Below are 20410 nucleotides of genomic sequence, written 5' to 3'. Positions count from 1 at the left end.
CACTTAACCTTGTACCAGTTTCAGTTTCACAAGTAACCTCAAGTTAGCTGGTGTTACTAATATAAGCAGATGAAAACCCCACGTGCCAGATAATACAAGAGTTACGTATGTTGTCAAAAGACAGTTGAACTTGCCTGTTCCTGGGAGGATATTGTCTGAGTGTTGTCAGTGGAGAAGCAGCAGGCTTGAAGGTTGGAGATGTGAATCCATTGATAAATCCAGTATTTGGAAATGGTGTTACCTAAAAAAACCCCAAACATATTGCATGCTCATCACTATAAAGAAAATCAGTGTTATTTTTTCTTAACCCTGTATTTTACATCATTCCATGCAGGACAGGACTTAAAAGATTGGCTCAAACAGCAATAAAGCATTTGTCCAGTGCCCTGTAACCAACTTACAAATGCTGTTTTTTGAGAAGACAGCCACTACACATATTCAATTCCTGATAATTAAAGAGGGTTGAAAAACATCAAGTCAAAATTCTTGGAGCTAAGTTAAATAATTCTCCTTCTATTTCACACCATACTATGCAGGACTTTGGAGTACAGAGATACTTCTTTGTCAAAGAATCTCTAATCTACATAGTCTGTAATTGTTTTTCTTACAATTCATATGTGAATCCCTCCCTAAAAAGAAAAAAAATTCTTTTTAGTTACTCATTTAACTGCCATGTGATACCTAAATAAAGCCCAGAGAATAAATGGATGTTAAGTGGAGCTCTGATGCTTTTCATTATCTTACCACCTTATTCCACACGAGAAATACTTTCCTCTTGTCTGAAAAAGCAGTATTAGCAAAAGATTTCCTGGTGTGGGTGCATATCAGTGCCTTGCATTAACAAGATATCTCAAAATCTGAAGCATGTTCAAAGTAATTTCTCCAACCTCACTAGCTCACTTTTATCTTTTTTATTTAAATGTACAAGTGAGTTTCATTTAGGAAATGTTACTGTTAGCATCAGCAAATGCTTACTGGTCTTCTCCCCTGAAAATAACTACAATGCAGAACAGTAAGAATCTTTCTACACTTTATTAAATGATGAGAAACAGCTGGGAGTAACAGCATTTCCTATAAAGGGATCTTTAAACTTGACTGAGCTTTCTTGCAGAAGTTAAAACAAATCACTTATCGATGGAAAAGAAAATTTAACACCAAAGCTGTCATGTCAAACTACTGTTAGCCTAACTCAGCATGCATGACAGCAAATGCTACCTCAGACTCCACAGAAAGGCAATTAGAAGTGTAATAAAGCTCTTTGAGGAAGAGAGTTTCATCAAAATACTGCTTTGAAGCACTTTCTGGTTTCAGAGTTACAACTTGAATGCTGCAAAATTCCATAAAAGCTCGTAAGCAACCACTGAGCCTGAATAACGAGAAGACACTAAACATACTAAAGGAAAACAAGTTTAACCCACTGCTTAAAGGGACCTTAGCAATGTTTAACCCTTCTTTCTTTATAATGATGGATGATCCTTTTGGAGGAAAAAAAGTTTTGTGTGTTCTGGGTTTTTTTGTTTGTTTGTTTGTTTTTTGTTTGTTTTTGTTTGGGTTTGTTTGGTTTTTTCCCCATTTTCCAGTAATACCAAAAGCATCTCCACAGAAGTCACCTGCTGAAACGTACTTTCTTTTCAATTTTTTTTTCCCCCAAGCAGGACAAAGTAGATATTTTCTCAAATACTATAAAGTACATGATGAGGAACTAGGAAGTTTTAAAACTGAGGACATGCGTTGCCATGTTCTAGTTTCAGAACAAAAATGGTATGCCCATACTACTGAGTGTATTCAACCTCAAATTAGAGACCAGAGAAAGCACTGTTAGTGCTTCTGCTGAAGCAGAAGAGAGAAACTTTGCTACAGAGAGCACAGAATTCTCAGAATACCCTGAGTTGCAAGGGACCCACAAGGATCACAACGCCAGCTCCTAAGAGAATGGCCCATACAGGGATCAAACCCACAATATTTTCATACAAGTCTCTACATACAAACTATAACCCTGTCTCATGAAAATTATTCCTGTGTCATGGCTCCTCAGGGTCCCTGTTCTCCTCAAGTGATTTCTATTCAAATATAGCTCTTCCTACAAAAGAATCAAGAAACATCATGTTACATTCCTGTACATAAAAATGCAACTAACCAGTGACAACACACTGCAAAACAGTGGGAGGTAAAGCTCAGATAGTTAATATTCTGTTTTGACTAAGAAAGGTACAAGATCTTAATGCTGGCAAACTTGTAATGTCTTCCATAAAGGACAGGACTAGTAAGTTTTCTGGAATACAAAAAATTCTAGGATAATATAAGGCAAGTACACAGTATGCTGTGGCCAATTAATCTATGTCTTCTACAGCAGTCAAATCCAGCCACTTCAGTATCCCACGGCAAGACTGTGCAGTAGTCAGTCTCTAGTTTATCTAGAACAATCACATTCATTGCTGCTTACCAAGGTAGCTTTCTTGAGGAATAACATTGCTCACTATGCTACCTTGTTGCCTCTGCATTCTTCATCCTCCACCAAAGCCTTCCCCTGCAAGGGCTCTGGTTACCGTCCCTGCCCGTGAAGTCTTCAGCACACCAACTTTTTAATTAGCTTGCTATTCAGTACACAAGAAGTTTGCTCAAGTTTGTTCAAGGACACCTTAATCCTCTGCCAAAAAACCTCTAAAGAACTGCTAATTTTGAGCACTGCTACCCTCCTTTCTTTAAGCTGCAGGTAAAGAGGCATTTCCAGAGGGAAGAAAGAGGCTCCAGCTAGGAAACCTGAGCCTCCCAGTCATTACAGGACTCTATGTCCATGTTAGTTTTTGTAGAATAACAAAGGCAGACTAAAAGGGACCAAGGTAATTCTGATGGGACTGTCATAATGAAGAAGATGGAAGCAGGATTGCAGGATGAAGTGCATGTCCCATTAGAGTATATAAGGATTATTGCTATCACCCCTAGTTGTAAGGCTTACCAATAGCCTCTTTAAGAAAATTTAAAAAAAAAAAAAGGCAATTTAAAAGTGATTTTTGTAATTGGCAAAAGTAATTTTATTTTTTTATTGCCAAAAGAGATATTACTTTAGCACAGAAAATATTTTGCTTTATGAACATGACAAATAGTGTAATTCAGCATGTCAACCTAGAGCCTAATTTCCTGCTAGAAGATCAAGATACCACAATACCCTTAGCTATCTGATTCTATTAAGTTTATTCTGTTCATATCAGAATTGCTTTTTCTGGTATTCACATACATATTCTGAAGATCTGATTTCTAAAGAAGCTTTCAAACACTGCTAGAAGAAATTCTTACTTTCTTTTGGTAATGCTTAATTAATAACCTTTACTAAAGAACTGCCTCACCTCAAAAAGAATCACACTCCAGCCTGAGACCACATACAATTTTCAAATAATTCATCTTTGTACACCATGGGAAGGATTCTGAAGAACTGTTTTTCAAGAAGAATTAGAATCTTAAACTCCCCTCTTCAGGACTCATATGCTTCCTACACCTCAGTAGTCCGTAAGAAAATAAGACCAACTTTGAAAAGAACAGAATTCTTTCACCATCAAGAGACTTACCAATGAAGGGTCAAGGTAGCTGTGCGTGGCTGACCAGGTCTGTGGGCCAATTAAGCTGTACAATGGGAAGTGCTGCTGGGGACTGTATACTGGAGGTATGTAAAAGGATGTTGTGTAACGCTGCTGCGTGTAGAGGTTCATATCCAGAGGTCTATATCCATTCTTTGGCAAAAACGTGTTTATAGCTATTGCCTTCGCTTTTATCCTTGCCTGCAAAGGAGATGAGGTTATTTACTACAGTGGCCTTTCAAATGAAATCAGGATAGTTCAAACTAGCAGCTCTCAAATTTTAAATGGACACTTGTCAGTAACTGCTTTCTCCTTCAAGGACAGCAGCAACAGCTGAATGCTTCCCTGCTGCCTGATGCTGGGCTGGATATGCCACTCTCAGAAAGGAGGAAAAGGAGAAGTAGCACAGTATGTGCTACATTTCAAAACCCAACTCCAGGTCACATGGCTCCTGAGACTGCACCACTTAAAATTATATTAGAAAACACAGTGAATGCCACAAAAACCAGAACATACCCACAAGCTTCCCCCCAAACCCCATAAAGCTCAATTTACCTTAATTGGTTTTCCTTGGAAAGTTTTCACTTCTTCTCTAAGGTATCTGTAAGCCTTTAAAAAAGTAATTACCATATTTGTCATATATAATTTAAACACAGGAAACTTACATTTTAACAGGCTAAGGCTAACAATAATTCCTGGAGTGCCTGCTAATGTTACACTATAGAAAACTCTCATATATAATCTGCATTCAGCAAGATTTAAGTTAACATTGCAGAAGTGCTTCAGTAGCATTAAAACAAGACTTTAATGCTTATGACTGAAGCATTTCAATGCTTCACCCAAAATATCAATGTTCTCTGAACAAAAAAATCATAGCTTTGGTCAGGATGTCAAAGATAAAGATGAACAAGATAAAACTCCTAGGAGTTATGTTTAACAGTACTGATAACTCAATACTAGCTCAGGGGAAGCACTACTGTTTTTAGAGGTTTGAGTATTACCCTTTTTACATTGTTACACATATGTAATACCGTTTAAGACCTGTCAATTCACCCTCATCTCATCCTTGTTTACTGTTACATTCTAATATGCTTCAAAAGATAGTGTTACCTGCTGTGCATCAGCTTCTGATTCAAATGTGATGAACCAATTGTCATTATAGGCAAACTCACAGTTGATGAACTTAGGCAAATTGTCTCCTTTGAAAAGTGCTTCAACCTCCTGAAGAAAATGGTTTGATATGACGAGGTAGAGAAAAGAGTGGAATAAAAAAAAAAAAAAGGATGGAGAGAAGAAAACATCAATTTGAAGTGCAAAACTTCAGAACTCCAACCAAGAAAGTGAGAAAGTACTTTCAGGTTTACAAAACAGAACTGAAGAGTTCAGAACACCTGCAGCAACAATTGTTCTCTATAATTTCCTTGCTAGCTAAGAGGAATTCAAACAAGCACTAAGGCCATAATGCAAGAGAAGTTGCCTGCTCTCTTTAAATACGGGGACATAAACTATTTAGGCCATAGAGAGACATTTAACCTTGGCACCAAGTGCTGAAAGATGTCCATCTCTCCCCTGTCCCCAAAACCATGGAGCCTCACAAAAACCTGTGCATACGGCACGGGACAGGAGAATTCTGCCCTTTCAGCAGAAACCTGGAGATAAGCTTCAGCTCAAATGTCTACAGATTCACATGTTTGAAACAGGGTTTATGTTACCTCAAACATAATCAGCTAGTTTCTAGAGCAAACACACACCTTGGACTTCATAGTTGTTTTTATTTATTTGAGTATTTTTTGTTTTTCTCATGGAGTTGAGGAGAGCAGCATCAAAAAGGCAATGCAACTCGGGAGGCCTTACAGTATTTTGGAACTTTGTTGTCTGATACTGCTGTACCAGGAAAACATAGGCTATTAAATCTGGCCAGTCAAGTCTAGATTTTTTCAGTCTGGCAAATTTAAACACAATGTATAAAACACTTCACTTGAGACCAACTCTTTTGAAAATAAAGACTCCTCATAACTTTGTCTCAAACATTTAATAGTGACCACCCAGAGGTAACACATCCAATATGACAAACTGATAACAGCAACAAAAATAAATATTAAAAAAAAAAATCTACAATACTAAAAGCTAGGCAGTCTTTGAAAGGTTTCACCTGACTTGGAAAGCTAGAAGAAGCTATTATCTTTAAGCTATGTACATAGCAAACATCCAACTTCTTCCTTCCAATTCATTTTATCATGTTCCTATTTATTAAGGCCACTTACTTTTTGTTGTACGTATTTAAATTGCAGTACTTTGATTTTTGTCTGAAGACTATCAAGAAGATAAACTCTTTCAGAATCTTTAGTCTTCCTTGTAAAATTAAATAGAGGAGAAAATAAAATATCTACTCATCAAAAATCTGTGCCTTCTCTCCCCTTTTGAAAAGTCAAGATGGTCTAATCAACAGCCCCACGATTTTTTCCAATATTCCCATTAGTCATAGTCCCACCTACTTCAGAGTTGCATTGAGGATCTTTCAAAGAATCAAGTTCTCCACTGTTGCACTTGTTCCACAAGCCAGAGGAGATCCTTAAGTGACTTATTTACAGCTCTCAACTCAGCATTATGGAAGCATTTGCAAAGCTTTAAGTACTTTACTAGAACAAGCTTCAAGGTACAACAGTGGCATTTTCTAGGCTAAGACTTATCTTCCTTCGCCTTTGCTATTTATCCAAGTATCTGAGCACTAAGTGCATATGGATAAGGCAGCGTGCAAGAAAATGATGGCACCTCTACCAAAGCCAGCCCTGTCAGTTTCTCAGCCCCCTGCAGAGCTACAGGTTCTACCACAGTCTTCCTAGGAGCAACACGCTCCTATCAAACATATTTATTATCCCAGCAAACACAATAAACTAAGTTTAGGAAATGCTGTGAGAAACTAGGTGTATTAAGAAATGTAACATGCCTATTGAAATCTAGAAGAAATCTAGCTTCCAAATCCTAAGGGAAAAAGTATTCTTTACACAACAAGGAAACACTTACTTCAATGGGAGTAGATTCGGGTACTTCACGTAAAATCACAATACAGCGATTCTGATTTGGCCTAACTTTTTCCCCCTTCTCATCCACTTGAACTAAAGGCAACGCTAGGAGAGAAGAGACAAGAATGTATTTCAGAGGTCAGCAACCATAATAGCTTAGCACACCAAAAGATGCTGTGAACACAGTTATGCAATGCAAAGCTTCAAATGTTTTTGAACATTACGAAATAAGAAGTGAGAGCACTTTCAAACATATGAAAACAAGTAGACATGTTCCTTATAATTTTCATGCTCTTCCAGCCTAGAAATTGCCAATTCATTAGCTTTTTCTTCTAAAGCATACATTGAGTCAAAATGAGTCATGTTCTTTTTTTGATTCTTACCACAGTGGTAATTTGTCCACTAAACGTCCACTAGTCTTTTCTGAGAAATTATTCACAGAAACACAGAACACCAGGTTGGACCCCTGGACCATCTGGTGCAACCCTTCTTGGCAAAACCATGGTCTAGACAGGATGGCCCAGCTCCCTGTCCAGCTGAAGTAGTATCTTCGAAGTATGCAAGTGTTGGGGAACACAGTACTTCCCTGGAAAGATTATTCCAATGGCTAATTTCTCTCATTGTGGAAAATTTTCCTCTTGTGTCCAACTGGAATCTCCCAAGAACTAACTTGGACCCATTACCCCCATCTTTACCAAGTGACTTTTTGTATAAAAGGAGTTTTCATGTTCTTTGCAGCCACTGTTTAAATACTGGAACATGGTAATAAGGTCTTTGTCATAGAAGGTGAATCAGGTTTGTCAAGCACAATTTGCCCTTGGTGAATCCACGCTGATTTTTTATGGCCAGGTGCTTCATTTGACCTGTGATAGACCCCAAGAGGATTTGTTTCATAATTTTCCCAGGAAATGAAGTAAGACTGATGGGCATGTAATTTTCTGGGTCCTCCTTAAAGCCCTTCTAATAGATGGGGGTAAAATAAGCCTTCCACTCCTCTGGGACATCCCTTAATCTCCACAACTTCTCAGAGATTATGGAAATCATCATTACCACTGGTCTTACATATTATCATTGGTCTCACAATGATGTCAGCCAGCTTTCTTAACACCTATGGATGGATATTTGTCAGAGTCCATCAATTTGAAGGGGTCAAGCTCCTGAAATAGTTCACACATCAACCCTTCCTTCACTGAAGTGGGTCTGTGGTTACATCAACCTGGGTCAACCCTGTTCCCAAGGTCTGGGGCCCAACAGTGCTCGTAAAAGCGGTGAAGAAATGTTAAGTGTCTTCTCAGTGTCACTGGTGACCAATTCACCTCTCCTGTTTAACAGAGGGCCAATATTTTCCTTCTGTTTCTGTTCATTGTTTACATACCTGAAGAACCCTTTCTTGTAGTTTTTGACATCTCTGGCCAAATTCAATTTGAGCTGAGTTTTTGCTTTTCTAATTGCATCTCTGCACACCCTGGCAATGCCCTTGTAGCTCTCAACAGATATTCATCCACTCTTCCATCTCTGGTATGCCTCTCTTGGTTTTGAGTAGACTCAGAGGCACAGAGTTAAGTCAAGGGAGTCTCTTGATCCACCTACTTCCCTTACCTTTAAAGGAGATGAAATATTTTTGTGCTTCCAGGAGAGAACTCCCAGCACTCATTAGCTCCTTCATCCTTCATGGAAGCTTCCCACAGAAGCTTCCCTCTTAACTGTGCTCTGAACAAGCTGAAGTTGGCTTCTCTAAAATCTAAAACCTTAGTACCAACCCTCAGTGTGCTCAGCATGACCCCAAACCCCACAGTGCTGTGACTGCTGCAGCCAAGGCTATCACTGAGATATTACAAAGCAGGTTTTCTTGGTTTCTGAGTAGCAAGTCCAGCAGTGCCTCATTCCTGGTCGGCACATCTGACACTCGAATGGGAAAACAATTCTCTACACATTCCAGAAACCTGATGGGTGGCGTGAGCTGCTGTACTGTTCTTCCTACAGATGTCTGAGAAGTTGAAGTCACCTGTAAGAAACAGGTTTGGCTGACCCAAAACTTGCTTAAGTGACCCAAATATTGCTTTGTTGGTCTTATTGTCTTGGTTTGGAGGTACTGTAAGATTCCCCTTGGAGACAATCCCTCTGGTCTTGACCCAGAGGTTTTCCACAGAGTTTCCACAATTGATGTAGCTGACTTCTATACATTCAAGATTCTCCTTAAAAGATAAGTGTGACTTCTCCATCTCTTCTCCTCCACCTGTCTTTACTAAACAGCCTTGAGACATCCACTGTGATCCTCAAATTATGTAAGTTATCCCACCATGTCCCACAATTTAAACTCACATTGTTCTTATTTGCACGATCATTATCAAATACCTGCAGTATGAAGTAGCTTTGATAAAACAACACTTCTATAACTGTGATGGTCTAAACTGGAAGCTGCTTGGGCTGTTTAGTGCTTTACAGAAAAATAATGGCCTATTATTGCAATACATTAAAAAAGGAAAGAGATTGAAAATTCAGATGAATAGTCCTATGGCAATAACCAAAATGCTTTCTAAAATTGAGAAACTTTTACTTACATCTCAGCACTTCAACAATCAAATCCATATCAGTACTGAGTTTCTTGACATGATCAAGGTTTGCTACTGTCATTATTGGCACATACTGATCACTGTCCATCTGTGATATAAGGTACATGTCACTGGCAAGATTTTCTCTGTTGGGAGAAAAAAGTAAAAATGGAGAAGTGTCACAGATACAACTCTTTCCAACAAACTTGAAACAAAAACTTATCAAATAGTAGAAGGCAGATTCCTTCAGCATTTTCACTAACTAATTAAAATCATTGGCTTAAATAAAGCTTAAGTTTCTCAGCTTTAATTTGCAAAAAAACCCAAACCCAGTAAAATTCATAAAAATTCATCTGATCTGTAATTGCTTGTAACTACTCTCACTTCAAATCAACATATTTGCTAGTTTATGCTTTAGGTTTCATGTTTAAGTTTCATGTAAGCTTTAAGAGGTACATCAATATGATACTCCAAAATTAGCATATTCATTTCCCCAAATTCTCATCCTTTCCACTTTAGTTTTAAGTGACAGATGAGAAATATATTAACACACATCCCAAGTTCAGGTACTGGGTCTTGTTAGCTATCCTCCAGTTTGCTACGTTTATGGATATACATACCTAGATAAACAGAATTCCAGTGTCTTTTTCAGTAATTCTCGTAAATCTTCCTGACCTTCTGGCTGCAACTGCTCGTTTCCACCTAATAATTAAAATGCTTCATATTAAAATGTAGTTCTGTTGTTACACAATAGATATTTTAATCAAACCATCATGTCTATTACTGACTACATAACTAGTAACAAGTTTTCAGATTCAATAGACGTTCATTATGTATTAATACACCAACCACCAAAATTGCATGAGAACACTTTTTATTTAAGACAGAGAAAATATGTCTGATTTCACTTATTAACCTCTGATCTCTAAATACATGAAAATCTGAAGCATTTTAGAAGCACAGCTACATGCCCATCTTGAAGTAAATACTGAACTGATTTAGCTCATAGGTCTGTCTTCCATTCTCAGGAAGCTAACCCATCTCTAGCTGACTAAACCCTGACTAATGCAGCAAGCCAGCAATGCAATGGAGGCACCCCATACTTCAGCCCTCACTCAAAATTACCAATACACTAACTCAGAAAAGAGTTTCAGAAATGAGGTTATAAAATACCAGCAGATATACAGTCTACTAACAACAGATGTGTAACGGACAGCCAGTTAAGAAGGTAAAATTAATCTTTTTCTTATACTTGGGATTTTCAAAATTATCACATGGAAAACGTGGATTTTATGTTTATTTTAATTTAGACCCAATATACTAATGTCAGTAGAGGTTAAACTAATTGTGCCAGTGGGAGAACTGTTTAAAGATTAGAAGTTTAGTGTGGCTTTTAGAGATTTATAAAACATCCAGTAACATGTTATTTAATATATACGTATGTAAATTAGTTTTTTTAAAAGTATTGCCCTGTATACCCTTCCCTTTAGTAACTTTCATCCTTTCCTTAACCATTCTTCTTCCTAAAGCAACTTCTAATTTCCTCCCACCATGCTGTCCTTCATGTGTTCTACTCTGAATAAGGTAATGCCAACACCTGAGAAATACACTTCTGTTCTACCCACTATTTTCCTTCCCCATCTGCCCTTTCTTTCTTGTCCAAAACCTAGCAAGGACCAAAATTATATGCATTTTAAAAAATAATTATTAAAAAATTAAAAATCAGACTTCAGATTTGGGACCACCTGTGTCACTATTCATCAGGCGGAACAGACCCAGTGTGCTGTTCAGCTGCTTACAATACTATCTGACTCTTGTTAAAAGTTAACTATTTTGGGCACATAAAGAACATGCTGACAAGTTTTAACACTAATCTGAAGAATACTGTTCCCTTCTAGACTGTGAGGCATCTTTAATACAATTTTCTATTTGTCATCCAGTTATTACTTAATATTCCCCAATAGTACCCTTAAATAGAAGAGTCAAAGTGAGCTTTGAGTTTTTCAACATAAGCAAGGATGATGCCACAACTGTGTCTGATTGTAGTTGTCTTGATTTCCAGCTATTATGGATGCTCTACTGGTAATTTTAAATACATGTTATAAAATCAGCTAAACACAATGAACAAGGAACAGACCTCCCGTGAATCTCAAGAAACGCCCAACACATTTTCCTCTCCTTCCCATCCCTCATCTCAGTTCAAATAGTAATCCCACATGCATCTTGCAGACCTTCTGTCCCTTTCAGTGAAATATAAGCATGGCTAAATCTCTATGCTACTTTCCAGAAAGTTCTTAAAACATACCATCTGGTATAGACTACAGCTACGAACAGTTGCACTGAAAAAAAATCCCGAAAGTTCAATAAATAAGAATGTAAAATGTTGCTTATTTTAGCATTTTAAGACTGGTCTTTCCACACATTAACATTATTACTTGAGACACAAACCCTATGTGAATCTCACCTCACTACCTGACCCAACTAGAACCATGCAGCTTAAACTGGTAGATATCTAAATGTAAATATCTACACCAGGGATTTCCATTCAAAATCATGCTCCAGAAAATACTCAGTTAAATCCAGAACATTTGTGCAGCACCTCATAAGACTTATACCAGAATAAGACTGGTCTCCAAACATCCTAAGACAGGATTTTCTAGGGCCTGTTTACAGCATATATTGAACAACAGAAATGTCGTAGTTTGGGGGGCTTTGGGGGTTTTTTTAGATGCTCACTGTTCAACTCAAAACACGTGGCTGTTTCTTTCAAAACCAAGTCCAAGCAAGTATTCGCTTTCTCTTACCTGTCTGGGTGGTTTCATGCATAGACTCATACTCAGAATGATCGAGAGCCAAAGGGTTCATATCTGTCTGGTCTGACACCGACACAGCTGGTGACGGCTCCGGCAGCTCTGTCAGCACTGCATTCTGATGCTTTTTGTCGCCATCACCGTTGGCATCCAGTCCTGCAGCACAGATGACAAACACTCAGAAAGCATTCTTTCTAATCGCTGTGACTTCACAGTTAAACCTAAATCTGAATTAAAGTTGCTTACACGTTTGGTTAAATTATTTTAAAACAGAAAACTAAAATTGAGAAAATTCTGCACTGAATTCTAACTTTTGCTTGAGCAACAGCTAGAAAATATCATTCATACCTTCTTTACAAGAATCTGGAGGTTGGTCAGGTATTTCTTCCCACGTTTTGCTCACACTACCATCAGCGGCACCACTTGCTTCCAAGTGTAACATATGATTTCCCCACACCTTTGCATTAGGGTTTAACTCGGAAACCTTGGTTGACTCCTACAAAAAGAAATTGATATGCACTTTGTGGAAGCACAACATGCATCTGTGTGTAGATATGTACAGTTTCAAGTAACAGTACTAGACATACAACTCAAGACTGTACTGTCAATTTTTTTCACACCTGAATATATTAACTGAATTCCAATAATCATTTCAGGTACAAAACCAACTGAATTGTGCTGCACAGAATTAATTTCCCTGATTAAGAATCACCAGAAAATAGTCAAGCAGGGTAAACAACAATTTCAAACTTGTACTTGACCTAGACTTCGGGTAGTTCTCTAATATACATGTCTACTTGATGTTGACTATATTGCTATTGTATCTGTTTCTGCAAAATAACATTAAAGAAGAATAATCAAGAAAATACCAAAGTGCAAGGTGTTTCTTTTTTCCACACTTACATAAACATGTAACATTTTTAATGAAGCATTATGGAAAATTGAAAGCAATAATAAGATGTGCATGACAACTTCTGTCATTACTTCAAGAGGAAGAACAGTGCATTAGGACAGATAGGATGAATTACCAGATCCAATTAAATCATCAAGACAATCTCCTTTAACCTGGATTGGAAAGGCATACATTTAATGATTATATATGGTTATATACAACATACAAATGGTTATATATCTGTGCTTCAGAGAGATTGCTCTCTGCAATGCCAGCATCTACAATACTTTTTTGATAGTAACATGAGACAGTTTTCTCTTGTGTTGCTACTGTTTGAGCAAAATGCATTAAATTATTCCATACCAAGAATATACTTGGAATGTTTTAACATAATCATACTGGGAAAGAGGATTGCTCATACTAAGACACACAATAAAAAAGCTTATTAAAGATTTGTTTTGTGAATTTATGGATGCTAGGAACATTGCAACATTTAAGACAGGCACTCCAAAACTCCATGAAGCTTTAAATCTTCCTTAACACATGCACTCAGATAGTTATTATCATAGTGCATAGAAAATATATCCAGAAAGTAAAAAGACCTAAAAAAATCTCAAACACATCTATCGAGTGACAGAGAAAGACTTACAAAAAGTGGAAGTGTTTGACATAACTATCTGAATAGTAACAATTCAAAGATGACAGCAAGTTCCATCAGTTTCCATTTTTAATATAAAAAGTTCCCCCAGGAGACAGCAAACAGCTCTAGTACAACCTACTGCCCACTCTGCAAATGCTGGGCAAGGTCAGAGCAACTGCTCCACCACAGTCAGTGAGGGGAACAATATCCAGCACTGGCTCTGCTCAGCAGGGAAGGAAAAGGAGCAGCAGCTGTTTGCAGGTTGGCTTTCACAGGGTGAGTAAGGTTGGAGAGGACAACTGGAGGTCATCCCATCCAACCTCCCTGCTCAAGCAGGGTCCCCCAGAGCTCCTTACTCAGGACTGTGCCCAGACAGCTTCGTTTGTTTCCTATCCCAGCTTTCCAAGATCCAGCCCAGCTCATTCCCCTCACTTCTCCTGCAGCGACTCCTTTCTCCAGCACTTCAAAAGATCATCTCCAGAAGTGAGCAAATATTTCCTAATTGCTACCAAACAAGAACTTCAGGAAATCCACAAACATTTCTTCCTATACAAAGGTAAAGAGCACTATTAACAGTCTGCAGAAAGCTTCGTTTCCCACACTGAAGAGATTATCTTGAGTTCATCTGGAATTGAGAATCTGCAATCAAGTCACTTTGCCCAATGTTTAAACTTTCACACAAAGTAAACAGAAACAAAAAGAAAAAAAATATCAATATTCAGCAACATTTTGAACTTCTGTATTCTGTGCAGCACTCAGTTCTGCAAAGGAAAGGGAGTAGTCAGCTTCAGGACAAAATAACATGATCTATTTGACTAAAGAAACCACAGTTTGACTTGGCTTAGTCAAACTTCTAGCTTCAGCTTCAAGCTTTAACACAAAATCACTTCTGCAGAATACTTACAAATTCATCTTTATTTTGCCATCCCCAAGTACCAGCATTTTCTGGTGCTAGCAGCTGATATGGGTATCTTTCCACTGTGTATGAAGCACCTGTTAAATCTTCAGCTTCATTTTGGAAGTTTTCAGTAACTATACAAAGTCTGTCATTCTTCATGGTATCACTAGAAACTGCATTATTCCATAAAAAGCCCACCAGATATTCACCACTACCAGCAGGAACTGTGTCAGAAAACAGCTGATTTGTCCAATCAGCATTGTCAGTCTGAAGACCGATGACATGTGGCCACATTTCAATGTGGGGATTTTGTCTTTCCAGTTCATAGGAGTGCTGCTCTTGGTCACTGGATACATCTCCCATCAGATCTAACACGCACTGCTCACTGCCTCGCTGAAATCCTGGGGCACCAGGAGTGGCACTCTGTATTTCATAGGAAGGAGTAGCAGCATATTTGTCTACCTGCTCTGGGTCAACACAAACTCCAACCTCTTTGTTTGAGAAAATCTTGTGATCTGGCGGCATCTGTTCCCAGGTTGTGGTCAAGTTATTTGTTTGAGGATTTAATATGTAACTGGTGTTTTTCAATTCAGTAGTCTTGGTTTCTATCTGCTTCAAATTCCCACTGGTAAAAGGTTCTATATTCCCAGCTGATACACTAAAACCAGTGAGGTTCTCCTTTGAGTGGATGTCAACACACTGTTTTATTTCATCATCCTGAAGATTATATTCATTTACATCACACTTACTTTTTTCAGGAGTTTCTGATCTTTCTTCAGTAAAAGGCACAACAGAAACTGCGGTGTTCCCGACCTCTGGCTCTGGACTGGCACAGTGACGAAACTCAGGCTCTTCCACTGGTTTGTCATGCACGTGAGAACATGGATTTTGACACAGTGATGGTAAACAATTATGGGTTTCATGCAAGAGATGACTGGCATCTTCCAAATTTTTAGTGTCATCTTTTAATTTTACGCTCTTGTACATACAACTGTCCATGGTTGCAGGTACAGTGGAGTCAGAGGGAGAGTTCTGGCTGTGAGACAAGCCTTCATTGCAATTGGAGATGCCTCTATCACAATCCACAATGTCAGCATCCAAATTTGGGTTTACATTTTTCGCATTGTTATCAATGGATTCATTTAGGTGAATGTCAAGTTTTGTCTGTTTTACAGATTCTACTACATCCCCAGCTATTTTGGCTGACTCTGTCCCTGCACTCCATTGATCTTCTACTGCGTGGAAGAAACATGCATCCTGCTGTTCATCTTGTCTACAGTTCATGTCTAGTTTATTCATATCCTCACATTCCACAGGCACAGAAGAGACACTGGTGTTGTTATCTGAATTTGAATATTTGCATACTTTACTTTTACTCCCTGGTGACTCTTGTGAAACCTGACATTCTAGGCTGGTTTCCTTTAGGAACATGTCATCTGTGCGTGGGTTCTGTTGTTCATGAGATGTCAAAGTGCCAGCACTTACCCAGGGGCTAGTTCTGCTCAAGTTACCAGCTTCCTCAGTCACGTCACCAGTGACACTCTCACAGACACCTTCCTCTGTGCCACTATGGCCTGCAGCTTCAGCTGATGTCATGATTTCAGTGCAACCCTTAACTTCAGTTTGAAAATCAGAACTTCCCTCCAAGTTTTTGTGCATTTCAGTCATATTCAAAGCTTCACAGCTATGCAAAATTGTACCTGTGCATTTCTCTCCATCTTTCAAGGACTCTTCAAAACTGCTGTGATGTTCACTACAGTCTGGTGCAAACATTTGACTATCACCATGAGTTCTTTCAAGTGTTTTCTTTTCCACATTTGAGTTTACTTCACTTTCTGGCTCTACAAAGCAGACTTCAAGTTTTTCTACATTGTCCATTTCATGTAACTCTAGTGATAATTTAAAGTTACCCTTCGTGTTCTCTGCCATCTGTTTAGTATTTGTTTGCTCTACAACACTTGAGGGACGCCTACTTAAACCAAGTGGTATAATATCAGAATCATTACTTCCCTCAGTTTTTCCTGAATTGCATACTACAGTGTCTAACAAGACACTGGAAATACAATCACTGTGTTTCACCTTTTCTGAGTTAGGGCTGTACTGGTCCTTTTCAGCAGCATCCACAGGCTTTACAGAATCACAATCTGTATGGAGTGATTCATTCCAACTGACAGCACTCCCTATGGAATATACCTCCTCCTGCTGATTCTCAGGGATGATTTCATCAGATACTTTTGTTCTTAAGACATCTGTTACTGTATTGTCAGTATTTAACTTATGCACCTGACACCTATCAGTCAGTGAGTTATCAAAAGATTCGATGTCTATGCTACAATATTCCTTTCTGTCCTTTTCCTGTGTGTTTGGCCTATCCTCTTTTTTATGCTCAAACAGTTCTTCCTGTGAATTAAACTTAGCTTCCACTTGTGCCAATTGCTGCACTGGAAATTCCTTCCCAGTGTCTAGAGGTCGTGCCATGCTGCACATTCCTTCATCAGTAACAGCTGAGTTATCTATGTCTGCTGCAGTCTCTTCATGCACAGTAGCTGGCACCTCTTCGTCCCCTGTCAGATCTTCGGCATCTACAACACAAATACTGTAAAACTCCCTATCTTTCACATTTTGACTGTTGTCTACATCAAGATAGGAAAGTGTTGGAGGGACCTCTCTATATGAACTTGAAACTTTCTGTAGGCTGTCACCCTTGCTGTCTTTAACATTTACTGTTGTTTCATTTTGCCTTGAATGGTCACACGTCACTGCATAATCCTCCAGAAAATTTCTATTTAAGGAAATTTCACTCTGTAAGCCTTTGTCCAGAATGTCTGCTACATGTGAATTCGAAATATGATCAAATAAGCAATGCTCCTGTACAGCTACATTTTCATTATTAATATTACTATTAATATTTTCTATATTGTTCATGTGCTGACCATTGCTATTAGATTTTTTAGGTGCTCTTTTTTTAATAACCCTGTCTTTCTTTTCTTCACTTTTCTGCAGATTTCCATGTGTACCAGAGACTTTCAAGAGGTGACTAAAGGAATTAAAGAAGCTAAAAGGTCTGTCATATGTCCTCCTAGAGCTCTCATGGGTAGTATTCCCCATGCTTTTATATGACGGATATTTCCCTTTTCTACCCAAAAAGCCAGATTTAGAATTTGACGCTGCGCAATCATCGCTACAAACGCATTCACTGCCGACTGTCGCAGCCGCCCCGTTAACTGTCCTTCCCACTGTATGCAGATCCTGGCTTTCCACAGTTCCAAAAATTGAAGAGAAAGTTTTACTTATCCTTGACTCTGGTGCTTCCTCTTCCACAGATTTTTGTAACAAGCTGGTTTTCTCCTCACTCGTGCTGTTACTCAATTCTTTACTGAAGCAGCAGCCCATGTTTAATAAGTAGTGTCAGAGGGTCTTCTCATTGCAAATCACCTTCCTCTTACACTAAACTAACTTTCTATGGCTACTGAGGAGACAAGCAACACCCAACTGCCAAAAATAGCCCACTTTAAAACCATGCAGGGGTTTCATATGTCATTGCCACTCAAAGTCCAAATCCCAGTTGCTGAGCAATGTTTCAGTATTTCATCATATGCACTGTAACATTCAAGTCAAATAATTCTAATGAGATTACAGCCTGTTTACATGTATTACTGAGTCTTATGAACTTCTATTGTTTAATTTCCTGGAGAGTTTCGTTCGTCCAAATCACTAAAATATTTAAATGACATCTTTCACAATGTCCATGTGTGCCAGAAAATACCTGCCTTCATATTTCATGTAACTCCCACTTCCTATACAAGCATAAATGCATTCTGGCTTCACATGTTTAAATCTCATGTCTAGATCAAACACATTTCGGACCATTTTCTTCCTCTCCTCCCTTCCCCCAGAGCTGAACCTACACCACAATTACTTCTTTAGGAAAAACAGGCTAAAGATAGATAAGACCTCATGTATTCCATTGAGCAGTCATTGTACGTTATCAGAAGCTAATTCTGTTCCAAGCCTTTTTTTTTTTAATTTGTTATCTGCATGAAAAAGAAAAAAAAAACAAACCCAAACCATAATCCCTCAGTGACTTATAGCACTAGAAGTGGCCTCAAGATCATTTAGGTACCTCATGGTACTGTGGCAGAATTAATTATAGTTAACCTCCAAAAAATTTGTATATCCTTTTAAAAAGCCCTCAAAAATATTTAAAATTATTGACTAAATGCTACTCCTCTTACAAAGAAGTCTATCCGCAGTGTAAGTTTTCACTGATGTACATAAATTGATTTCCTTCTAACCTTATGACAAGTAGAACATTTTTAGACACATGTATTTACATACTGAAATACTTCTAGTACTTCAAGTTTTGTTAGTTGTTAAAAAAAAGTGGTTCTGTTTCTTAAAAAAAAAAACAAAAAAACCCCAAACAAAAACAAACAAAAAACCCAAACAGAAACAAAAACAATAGAAAAACTGAAAATAACCAGCAATCTTTTTCTGCTGTAAATGGAGTTGTTCTTATTTGCCTTTACGTTACCTCACATCACTCACACCTTCTCTCAAATTCACTGCTATCATTTCCAGTTTGGACCCCATCCTTCAGAGCCTGCAGACTGTACAACTACAGCACCACTCTACTCTGTTACTTAAAAGATACTGAAAACACAGAACTCTGAGTGTAAGACAAGATAGACACTTAAACTCAATTTCAAATGTTCTCTCAGCTGTACATTGAATTCAGTGCTATTTTTCCACTGGTTGTGCACCTTAAGGCAACCAATACTCCACTAACTCTGGTCATAAAAGAATATTGCTGAACTGGATAGAAAATACATGTCCTCCTCAGCACAGTCGGCTTCAAAATTGCAAAGTAAGAAAGAACAGAGGAAGACTATCCTGCCACCCCCAGCTTATCCAATGCATGAAGCCTCAAAGTGCCTGCAGCTACACTGTTCCTAAGGATAGGAAGTTTGATGCATCATTGCTGCCATCTGCTGCATTTTTTTTAATTCTCCCGTGGGACAAACTTATTCAACATGCCTGAATCCAGACTTACAACTATGCCAAGTCACTCCTCTCTTTAGCATTCCCTGGAACCAAGAACAGGGAAAGGGGGAGGGAGTTACTTATAATAGTTTTTTTTGAAGAAATGCCATGAGCGAACAATTTAACTGTTTTTAATGTCAGATTAAAGTCACAGTAATACTTGCAAAGTTCATGACTATTCACGAAACTCTTTCATCAGGTAAACAAATAGCAAGATTTTTCCCTTTGTGATTTAACTAACTCGTGCTTTCCAGAGAGGAACTAAGTGTCTTTAACAGACGGACCAGGGCAAAGTCCACTTTTCCAGTGCCTTAACAACCACTTCTGCTATCAACTAATGGGGAGAAAATGGGTGAAACAGTTCAGGCAAGCAGAAACTCCTTCCAGTTTTCCCATACCCTTCTTATGTGCAAAGGCACATTTTGTTCTCGTTTCTTTGGTTTTATCTAAGAGTTCCAGGGACAATTTCTATTTTTAAGGACCTATAGTACACATTCACAAAGTCACATTCCTCAGTACTGTTTATTGTGGGATCACCACTTTACAGAAAAAAATAAAAACAAAAAAACCCCCAAAACAAAACAAAAGACAACATGAATTTAAACAGAAAATGCCACACTTGTTACGCTACATCATCCGAGGCTGCTTGTTTAACTTCCAAGACTCCTTAAATCTTAAAAACCTTCTGGCTAAGCTATACACTGCCACCTGACTTGAAAAGCACTTAACAGAGCTTGTGCTGTGCTACTTCAGAGCCCAGCTCAGCTGGGGAGTAGGTTTTGTTTGTTTTTTTGGGTTTTTTACCCTTTATATATGCATATTTTAGCTCTGGTATAATAATCCTCTACTCAAAGCCTAAACAGGTTTTCCCTCTCCATGAAACAAAAGTGCTCTGAAGCAGCACTTTCATTACCTGAACAATTACTTTTTTTTCACAGGTATTTAGTCCTATGTCCTGCACACACCTATGCAGAAGGTAA

The 20410-nt window shown here is 38.3% G+C and overlaps 1 protein-coding gene across 3 annotated transcripts in view; it reads right to left on the bottom strand.

Annotated features, from left to right (window-relative positions):
* Window positions 1-20410, bottom strand: part of LARP4B (La ribonucleoprotein 4B) — a 57488-nt gene that overhangs the window by 13791 nt on the left and 23287 nt on the right. For all 3 annotated transcript variants that reach the window (XM_050311737.1, XM_050311728.1, XM_050311744.1), the window contains exons 3-11: window positions 12306-12453; window positions 11952-12113; window positions 9768-9849; window positions 9157-9293; window positions 6597-6700; window positions 4683-4793; window positions 4128-4181; window positions 3564-3773; window positions 135-241 (exon numbers count right to left, since the gene is read on the bottom strand). In XM_050311737.1, the coding sequence (XP_050167694.1) occupies window positions 135-241; window positions 3564-3773; window positions 4128-4181; window positions 4683-4793; window positions 6597-6700; window positions 9157-9293; window positions 9768-9849; window positions 11952-12113; window positions 12306-12453 (1115 nt within the window). The remainder of the gene's footprint in view (window positions 1-134; window positions 242-3563; window positions 3774-4127; window positions 4182-4682; window positions 4794-6596; window positions 6701-9156; window positions 9294-9767; window positions 9850-11951; window positions 12114-12305; window positions 12454-20410) is intronic.

The sequence above is a fragment of the Myiozetetes cayanensis genome, unplaced genomic scaffold (assembly GCF_022539395.1).
Source record: "Myiozetetes cayanensis isolate MyiCay16 unplaced genomic scaffold, myiCay2020 scf1, whole genome shotgun sequence".
Classification (NCBI taxonomy): Eukaryota; Metazoa; Chordata; class Aves; order Passeriformes; family Tyrannidae; genus Myiozetetes; species Myiozetetes cayanensis.
This window is presented reverse-complemented; position numbering and strand designations above follow the sequence as displayed.